Consider the following 10,723-nt stretch of genomic DNA (forward strand, 5'->3'; position numbering starts at 1 on the left):
AAATAGTGAGTAAATAGTTAATTGTGGCACAGCTTTCTTAAGCTAGTCAAACTGTTAAAATAAATAGGATTAGCCACCTAGCTAGAAACAATGATAAATTGGCATTGAAAGTTAGCTGGCTGTCTAAGCTTATAATAGCATTGTTTTAAAGTTGTGTTTGTTGTATTGTGAACCAGAATGTCAGTCATGACACATTTTTCACTTCCTTTATTAGCCACTTAAATACACATGTTCTTCAGCAACACACACTCATGATCTTTTATTTGTTTTAATACAGAAGCGATAGCAAATATTCCTTTTATAAATCTGATCAATTCAAAAAAATGTATGCAGCAGTCAGTATTATAAATAGTAAATATTTTAGGAAATGTATACAAATATACAGCAGACGTCGCTGATGTGAGTCAAGCTCTAGTCGAGGGTGGACTGAGACGAGCAGCTCTCGAACTCGCACCTCACGGCGCTGATGCTGTCCACGCTCGGCTGCAGGTCCGTCTGCGACAGCGGGAAGGTCTCCGAGCGAGCCATGCGACCCCTGCTGCCCGGGGGTCCGGAGGAGCAGTCGATAACCATCCTCATGAAGTCCGGCGCCGTGAACCGACGGAGGAGTCTGGTCCCCAGGTTGACGTACGCCGGCGTCTGTCCGGGGAGCTTCCCTGGATCCATCTCTGCTCGGGCGAAGAGGCGCTTGTTGGGTCTCCCTGTGGGGGCGCAGCTTCCCCTCCTCATGACCGCAGTCACGTCGATAACCTCTTCTTTCCCCTCGAGGGCTCTCGCGGGCTGACTTTTGCTATTGAGAGGAGGCTTGGGCTGCGTGACAAACTTGTTGGGGTCACTTGTGAGGCTCCTCAGGCTCCCCTGTCCCCCCATGTCGATCAGAAACCTCTCCTCCTGGAGCGACGCTCGCTTTAACCTGTTGCTTGACACGTCGAGAATGTCTCCCTGGTACGACTGTTTCCTTTTGCTCAAGAGCTCCAGGTTAAAGGACTTCGCCTTCCCCAGGACGGGCAGACTTTCTGGGGGCGGTCTGGTGACCTCCTTCTGTGGTTTGAGTGCTTGATGCTCTTGCGAGTTTTGCACGGTTGCGAAGTGGCCGCTGTGATTCGTGTCGGGGGTACTTTTCTCCGCCGAGAGCAGAGCCCAACTGTGCCGGTGGTTTTCCTCCCCGGATGGACTTCTCGTGACCTGGTTCCTCGACCCGCCGCCGTCCCCGAGCTTCAGATCTCTCTGGAAAACATCTGGCAGCTGCTCCGCATTGTTGCCCGACTGCTTGGAGAACCTCTCCAGGATGTGTCTGGGGAGTCTGTTCGAAAGCGGGTCATCTGAACCCGACAACCTTTTGTTGGGAAAGTTCAGAATCTGGACGCACCGGCTGTGCCCGAAGAAGTGTGCCACCTCGATGGCGGAGTGGCCGCTGTTGTTGGTTCTGTCCATCCTCAGGCCAAGTCTTTTGAAAGCTCTCACCAGGAACTCCAGGATATGGTTGTGCCCGGAGAAGGCGGCGTACATGAGCGCGCTGTTCCCCCACGCGTCCGACACCTCGGGGTCGGCGTTGAACTGGACCAGAATCTTCACGACTTCAAGATGACCGAGCTCGCAGGCGAGACTCAGAGCGGTGCGTCCGTCGTCGTCCTGGCAGTTCACTTTCGCGCCCTTCTCCAGGAGCAGCTGCGTGAACTTGGACCTGGTCCCGGAGTCCTGCAGGCAGACGGCGTACATGAGCGGCGTCCGGCTGTTTTCCGTCTTGGAGTTGATGATGCGCCCGTCCAGGGCGTCCAGGATGAAGCGCGCCAGGTGAACTTTCCCGCCGTTCATGGCGTCCAGGAAGGTCTTGGTGCCGGATCCCTGCCGTAGATCTTTGGGTCGCATCATCTCGGAGCAGGAAGCGAAGGGACGGCCCAGTTGGAAGTTCTTCAGAGCGTGTCCGAGCAAGCCTGCGTGCACCTCAGTCAAAGACCCAGAGAGAAGCCGCCGGTGTGTTTTTATACCGCCCTCTCCACGAGCCCTCCCCTACGTTACCACGGAAACAAACGTCTGAGCACCATTATGCCATGGCAGCATCCATTCAGCAAGAGCACTCTCCAGAAGATAAACATGCTCGTGTTCAAGTTCACCTCAGAATTCAAGATGCAAATCAAACAGTTTCTAACACACAATTTAGCTCGGATAACAAAAGTGATAAGATGCTTCTGAATCCACGTTACTACAGTTGCATGCAGTGGTTTTTATTCTCACAATATACATTTATAATGTTGAACACGCTCACCTCCGAATCTGCCTGCAGGGTGCAACAACTCATTCTCTCTCACAAGGTCTCACACACGTGAACAAAAAAAAAAAACACGAGATGGTTTTGAAGTCTAATTCCTTTTTGAAAGGATTTTGTGTTCTAGCTTTCAAAACAAGGTCGCGTCTCCTTTTAATGTCGGTCGGTTGAAATGGAAATAAGACATTCATGTGGTAAACAGTCGTGTGTGTGTGTGTTTGTCAGAATTGAACACATTCAAAGAAAACATAGTGTATTGATCTAAGATACAAGGTGTGTAAACTGCCCATTGGACCAGTTGGTCCTTCATCAGACATTTAAAATAAAACGTTTTTTACAATTATATATAAATACAACAGACAAAAACAGTTTTATAGATGTTGGCCAAATGGTAGTGACACATTTTTGTGCACATTAAATAAGTGTTAAAATAATTCTACTGGTGTATCTGTGATCTTTTTCACGATAATTGAGTAGGAAAATGACTGAACCTATAACCTACAACCTTTAACGCAACCTTTGCCTTTTGGCTCAGCTCTTTAATCACCAAATAATGATAAGGAGTGATTTCTGGTTGACAACCTTGAACACCGATTGGAATGAGAGACTCATGATATGAGGATCATTTATCTGCGGAGCAGGAAGTCTGGGCCTCTTTGTTTGGATCGCTGCCCCCACGACCGGAGTAATTAAGAGTAGGGACCGAGTGACTAAAAGTAAACATACGCCGAAGCGGCCGGAGTTGTGTGTTTTGGGATCACGATCGCCGCCGTATCTTTGAGACCCGATGAGTCACATGTTTGTCGCCGACTCGTCTGTCTGCTCGAGTCAACATCGCTTCTAGTTTCGTTGGTTTTTCGGGTGTGAAAAGCAGAGAAGAGCAGTTTGTTGACAGCAACTCTCACTGTCGCGCAACTTTCTGTTTACCGGTGACCTTTTTATGAACTAAATTAAAGTTTGTCAACAAGAGCAAGATGTGTGTTTTTGTGATCTTCAATCAACAAAGCTTATTTATTTGTGTTACCTTTTATATTTCAGAAAAAGAAAGATGGTTCTTCAGCGTTGTTTTTCATCAATAACACACTTTTCTTAAAGGTAATTGGATTATTATTTGTATAATCATTGCATCAACATATTGCCTAGGGACATTGTTGTTGTTTCAGTTAAAATAAACTACATTTTCAACTTAAATAAAAATATCCATCTTTGTTTGCCTCGCAAGTATTGATAGATGGATGCTAACAGTTAGCATTGTTAGCCAGTCTGTCTGTATGTAATAGGAGTAGACATAGGGCATCTTTGGAAGATGGCTATAAACGTTTAGCATCTTTAGCAAGACTGTGTTTATGTCATTGGAATTGGAGTTGATGCGCTGCTGTCTATTAGAAAATGGCCGCTAACAGTTAGCATTATAAGCCAGTCCATGTGTATGTGACAGGAATCTGAAGTCATGTGCTGGGGGGGTGTTCCAAACCGCGCACTTCTGCACTTACACTTAATATTTTGAGTGCACAAGTGCGTCCCGATGAGCATGTAGTGCACATTGAGTGTGGATCGATGGACACCCTCGACGGCCGCCATCTTAGTGACGTAGCTAAACGGAAGATACGTCACTGTCGACGCGTCTTTCGAGCAGATACCGGCGTAAATCTCAAAAAACAACACAACAACAATAATAACATAATCAAACACAACTAAATAACTTGTTTCAATTGGCGAAAAGTGTCGGCAGTAGTGTTCCAACGGCTGGTTGCGGTCAGCGTTAAAAAGTAGTAAGTAAATAAGTAAGTAATAGTTATTATTAAAGCACCTTTCTAGACCAGGGTCAAAAAGAGGTTTAACAATTTAAAAAAATACACAGTTAAAATATATACTACCCTGTCAACATTTGTGCGCAAGTATACTTGTATACTGTAAAGCAGTGCACTTAGAGAATGTGCGATTTGAGACTGGATTTGAGATTGGAAGACGTCCACTAACAGTTAGCATTACTAGAGAGTGCGAAAATAGGAGCAATTTCGAGTGAGCAACACAAATTCTACAGAGCCTGGACTTCACTACACAATACGTCTTTGCCAACACAACAAAAAAAAGCCCAAATTGCAGGTCACCAGGCGTCCTATTATCGCACCCTCCCTTTTTAGACTTAAGGTCCAAAAATAGATTTCTGTCTGGACTTCAGAAAGAAAAATATCCACACTTAAAGTCATCAGAATCAAATTGTGGTGCTGAAAGGTGCTCGGTAAAAAAAAAAAAGGAAAAAAAAGTCGAACCCTCTCAGAGACGCTGGTGCCAGTCTATTTGCTGGCGTTAAAAATAGGCAGACTGATAAATGAATGAAATGTGGAGGAAATATTCCGCCGATGAATGAGCCGGCGCCGTGAGACCCACTAATTGGTCCCGTTCATGCGGTAAAGCCGGAGCGTCGCGGGTAAACAGACCATCTCTATTCACGGCAGCCGAGCCGCCGGCGGGCGCTGGTTTGAATCCCTGATTAGAAATTAAAGTCCGTGTCAAGTTCAGGTGCTACCCGCGGCCGTCGGTGTTTTAATTAGCCACCAGGGGGGGTGACGCACTTCCATTAAAATCAACAAGTCTCTCTGGATAGCGGTAGTCCGGGGTATACCTGGATGAAAGTGTTTTTATTTTTTCTCAATGACTCGACATGCCCGCGGATCCTCGGCGGATTCAACTTTCCTGTTTTGACCGAACATTGTTTCTTGACGTTATTATCTGGACTCGAAAGATGAACCCTGATTGTATCACTTTTCCTGAAAGTATCTGTTACATGAAGACTTGTCGAGGTCCACGGCGACACTCAAGGAGACTTCAAATGAATCGAGATAAGTGACTTTATGTCACGAGGTTGACATAAGAACCGCCGGGAAAAAGAGGCAGCAGCTGGTGACGTGTCAAACCGCTCGCACGTTCGTACGACCCCGGGTCGCCAAAGGTCAACGTGGCTGTCGAACGCCATGTCATGGTACCCCACAGACGCCTTCTAAACGACCCCTAAAAGCGTCCCCACTGCTCCGAGTTATCATCTCGAATTCAAAGACGAGCAACCGCGACCTTGACGGAGCCGCAGAAGCCGCCGATCACGAGGGTCCGCAGATGTGTTATCGGGGTCTGCTCATCAATTAGCGCTTCGCTGACTCGGGTGTGTGGGCGGCTTCTTTCCGCTTTAAATGTGCGGCTGTCTATTCGTGGACATCTTTGACAACCCGGAATCAGAGACGAGTTCTGGTGCAGCTGAGGGCGAACGGTTTACACGGCGATATTGGGGTCAGAAGATCATTTTTTTCACATCAACATCGTAACGCAGCTGTAGTGTTTTGACCATCATAACTTGATGTAAAACACACTGAATTCCCCAAAATATATAGTATACAATGTTTTTTGGATGTTTGGATGTTAATACATGCTTTAATCGCAACTTCACGTCATATCTATACGGCAATATGTCGTAAAATATTTATCCCTTGATACTGTATCAATATATCACAGAACTGTAACAATTTTATTATTTTTATTTGCTATATCTTTAATGGTTAACAGTTCAATAAAGTATGTTTAAAATATTTTTTCAATTATTTTATTTACAGTTGACATGCAAACATTCAAAAGGTTTGTATATTTTTGTGTTGCAGTTTAACATCCGGCCTCTAGATGGCAGCATTCATTATGTCAACCGCCCTGCTCAAGGTACAATGATTAACTGAGGACAAGAGGATACAGTGGACTCCAGCAGCTTTTAAAGCTGATGTTTGGACATATTTTGGTTTAAAAAAAAATGAAAGTAGTTACGACTTCGTCACGTGTCTGTAAATTGCGCTACACCAGACAGAGTCAAGTACTTGACAATACTACAAATATACCCTTGTCCTTACAGTATCGCGATATATGGTATCCTAGCTCCTGTATCGTGATACGTATCGTAGTAAATACACACGGCTACATATGACGTACTTTGTCACGTGACCACATAACAATCTGTCTAGTGATCTTTTTCATACATCTGGTAGTATTTTTTGTGTTTTCTGTAATTTGGCCAAAATAGTCAAAGTCTCACGAGGTGAGATAGAGAGATGAGTTATGAACAACCTTAAATAAAAAATAAAAAACAACAGTTTATTTATAGAAATATTTGAATTATAGATTATATTTTGCGAAAGAAACAAAAGTAGCAAGAAGAGACAAACCGACCTCACAAGCCAGATGGTTCCCTGGCTAGCCGGGCCGAGCGAGGACGAGCCAGGACTCGGGTTGATGGAGAGAGACGAAAGGAGCCACGCGGGCCGGCCGAGACTCGTCAGTAAAACCTGGAAGACATGAATGATGTGCTTCCTGTTACCCATCAACCACCTGTGTCCCCCAGAATCCATCAGCGGCGAGAGCAGAGCCTCGCTGATGTGGAAGAAAGTAGCTTCCTCTCCATCTCACGGCTGACGGCGGCTCTCTGCACCGTCGCTCAGTGACAGCTCAATAAATCCAGGAGCAGATGTGTCGACCGAGCTCCTCAATCCTGGACCTTGTTCTGTGACCTTTAACCCTTTAAGACTTTCCAAAAGAAATCCTGTTTAAAGACTCATTCTGCCTCTGGAAGTGACGCTCTGAGGTGCATTTTTGGACCAGAGAAAAAGACATAATTTTAACCTGCCATTTTGACTTTCTACTAACTTTAGACCATCATAGGATTGATCTTCCTTTTTGATACCAGTGGGTATTTGGTGGGTTTAATCCTTAGTTTTTATGATTAAAATTAATCGAAACTGTTATACCCACATTTAATTAATAACATATAATTTTCGATTTCTTTTTTTTATTATTATTTAACTATTGTACTTACATTAAAAACATCTGTTTGAAAAAAATATAAAAAAATATAATGCGCTGAGGAAATGTTGGGTAAAACCGGGGTTCCCCAGGGAACCATTCTCACCCCCATGATAACTTCTTCAGAATGTTTTCTGACCTTTCAAACATAATTGTAAGAGAGATTGTAACAGTTCCAATATTTATTACTACCCTATAGTCAGTAAGTAAGTACTTCTTATTTATATATTCTGTAGGCACCTGTTCTGACATAAACGTTAGCAACTTAGATTGAAAAGCAACACAGATTTGGTGCTCGACAAATCTACTTTTTGCTCAATTATGTCCCAAATAAAACTGATATGACTATATTTTGGCTCGGATGGTAGAGTGGTTGCTCACAGTCTGAGAGGTTGCGGGTTCAATCCCAGCTCTGGATGAGTTAATTAAAATAAGTAAGACAATTTACCCTGATTGCTTCTGATGGCAGAGCTGGCGCACTGAAAATATATTTTTTAAATGTTATTATTTTAAAACAAATGCAATCCTTCAATATACAAATTATTGAATGTATTATTTAATTAAAACAAATTCGAATTTATAATACAAAAAGTTGAATTTAATTATAAAAAAACAACAAGTTCAATATTTAAAAACAAAACATTTCAATAAATATCGTAAAGGAAGGAAGATGTTCTTCAGACGCTGGATGTTCTCCCACACACGCTCACGTTGCTCAGCGTCTGACTCACGACCGAACCTTTTCTTTTTCAGCCACCAGCGGTTTCAGAGCGAACACAACTTTGAGTAAAAAAAAAATGACTCACCAGGTGAAAGTGTGGCACGAGGAGATGGTGAGTGACGGCGACGACTCTCTCATCTCTGGTGGTCCATCGCAGCCTGGTGGTAAAAACATGACGCTTCTTTTGTGTGTTTGTCTTTTAGCAGGTTTTTAAACGCTTTGCCTTCATTTTTAGCTTCTTAGCTCAACGTTTTCAGCTTGAAGGTCACTGACTTTCTGACCTGCTCGTCCAGTTTCAACGGGTCACAGTATGATGCAGGAGAAATATGGACGAATATCAGTATTTAATTGTTGAATTTATTTTATTTACATTTGTTGTTTAAGCTTTTATTTCTTTTCTTAATGTAATTGAATTTAATAATTTCTGTATTGAAATCTAGAATCTGTATTATTATTTTTTTAAGTAGCTTTAAAAGCTCCTGGAGTCAACTGTATCCTCTTGTACTCAGTTTATCATTGTACCTTGAGCTGCGGATGACTTATGGATGCGGATGGATGGAGGGATGGATGATGGATGGATGGATGGATGGATGGATGGATGGATGGATGGATGGATGGATGGATGGATGGATGGATGGATGGATGGACGGACGGACGGACGGATGGATGGATGGAAGGATGGATGGATGGACGGATGGATGGATGGATGGATGGATGGACGGATGGATGGACGGATGGATGGACGGATGGATGGATGGATGGACGGATAGATAGACGGATAGACGGACAGACAGACAGACAGACAGACAGACAGACAGACAGACAGACAGACAGACAGACAGACAGACAGACAGACAGACAGACAGACAGACAGACAGACAGACAGTGTCTTAGAAGTGCACGATCCAGTAGCTCGGTACTCGTTTGCTTCTGTCAGGAGGCACTGATATACCAACATCTTATATTGAATTTAAAAGGCTACCAATTTAAAATATTTAGAATATTTTTTAAATTATTAAATGATATAAAGCATTAATTCAACCTTCATATACAAATGATATCATTCAATTAATCCCAAAAAACAACATAATTTCAGTCAAATAAAGTTGTGAAGGCTCTGATACACTTGATAGTGGAAGACATTCGTCCTCCGCAGACATGCAGGAGCGCAGGAGGATGTCAGCAGGTGGCGTGAGCAGGCTGTGGGCGGCGTGTGGGAGTGAAGTCAGTCACAGGGAAGATGGTCTACAGATCGTACTTTTACTTTTTCTGTCCGAAACACAACTGATCTCAAGTCCAGAATCTGTTTCTCCGGAACAAACCGTCTCACACGCTCAGAGAAGCTGGATTCTATTGGAAGATCATCATCACAGGTGGTGTGTTTAAGTTCAAGTTGAGAATCTGAAGATAAAGACGGTTTGTTTGTTTTAGTATCGTAACTATAAGGTGCACCAGATAATAATGTGGACTTTATTCTACTGTGTGACTGATAGTCTTGGATGAAAACCTGATGGAGAAATACTTTGAGACAGAGTAATAATATACAGATCCCAACGGAGCCTCATAGAGTAATACTACATACAGTAATATTACGGAGCCTCTCGTAGTAATACTAGGGACTCTCGTAGTAATATTACGGAGCCTCTCGTAGTAATACTAGGGACTCTCGTAGTAATATTACCGAGCCTCTCGTAGTAATACTAGGGAGCCTTTCATAGAAATACTAGAGAGCCTCTCGTAGTAATAATGGGGACTCTCGTAGTAATATACAGTAACGTAGCCTCTCGTAGTAATACTAGTGAGCCTCTTGTACTATTACTAGGAAGCCTCTTGTAGTTATACTACAGAGCATCGTGTAGTAATACTAGGAAGCCTGTTGTAGTAATAATAGGGAGCCTCTCGTAGTAATACTTGTGAGCCTCTCGTAGTAATACTAGGGAGCCTCTCGTAGTAATACTAGTGAGCCTCTCGTAGTAATACTAGGGTGCCTCTCGTAGAAATACTAGGGAGCCTCTTGTACTAATACTAGGAAGCCTCTTGTAGTTATACTACAGAGCATCTTGTAGTAATACTAGGAAGCCTGTTGTAGTAATAATAGGGAGCATCTCATAGTAATACTAGGGAGCATCTCATAGTAATACTAGGGACTCTCGTAGTAATATTACGGAGCCTCTAGTAGTACTAGGGACTCTCGTAGTAATATTACGGAGCCTCTCGTAGTAATACTAGGGAGCCTTTCATAGAAATACTAGAGAGCCTCTCGTAGTAATATAACGTAGCCTCTCGTAGTAATACTAGTGAGCCTCTTATACTAATACTAGGAAGCCTCTTGTAGTTATACTACAGAGCATCTTGTAGTAATACTAGGAAGCCTGTTGTAGTAATAATAGGGAGCCTGTTGTGGTAGTACTAGGGAGCATCTCATAGTAATACTAGAAAGCCTCTTGTAGTAATAATAGGGAGCCTCTCATAGAAATACTAGGGAGCCTCTCGTAGTAATACTACAGAGCCTCTTAGAGTCATACTATGGAGCCACAGGGATAAATACCATGAAGCCTTGCAGAGTAATACTACTGAGCCTCAAGGGAAATACTATGAGCCTAAAATCATAAAATCGGTTTGATGTTGGTAAATAAAACAATATTTAATTCATAAATCTCAACAGATTATGAGGCGCAACATTTTAAGTGCAGTTTATATTCTGAAAACAGGGAATAAAATAGGTATAACTTGTCATCCTACCATCCCTCCCAATTATCTCAGCCCCCCCTTGCGCCCCTGAAGTCGTCCACGTCCGGCCTCCACAGTTGTTTTCAAGTCATCTGCTGGACAAACAAACCCGTGCTGGTCCAGCAGACCCTGGCGTCGGATCATCGCCTCCGTGACTCAGGCCTGAGCTT

General features: G+C 43.3%; 1 protein-coding gene across 1 annotated transcript; it reads right to left on the minus strand.

Annotated features, from left to right (window-relative positions):
- Positions 1–223: 223 nt before the first annotated feature.
- On the minus strand, positions 224–1,923 carry ankrd63 (ankyrin repeat domain 63). The gene has a single exon (XM_087779946.1). The coding sequence runs from the start codon at positions 1,870–1,872 to the stop codon at positions 412–414; it is 1,461 nt and encodes a 486-aa protein (XP_087636072.1). The 5' UTR covers positions 1,873–1,923; the 3' UTR covers positions 224–411.
- Positions 1,924–10,723: the final 8,800 nt, after the last annotated feature.

The sequence above is a fragment of the Callionymus lyra genome, chromosome 18 (assembly GCF_982586985.1).
Source record: "Callionymus lyra chromosome 18, fCalLyr1.hap1.1, whole genome shotgun sequence".
Classification (NCBI taxonomy): Eukaryota; Metazoa; Chordata; class Actinopteri; order Syngnathiformes; family Callionymidae; genus Callionymus; species Callionymus lyra.

Excerpts from the sequence above, each read along its gene's own strand:
- ankrd63 (XM_087779946.1), bottom strand. The coding sequence starts at position 1,872 with ATGATGCGACCCAAAGATCTACGGCAGGGATCCGGCACCAAGACCTTC.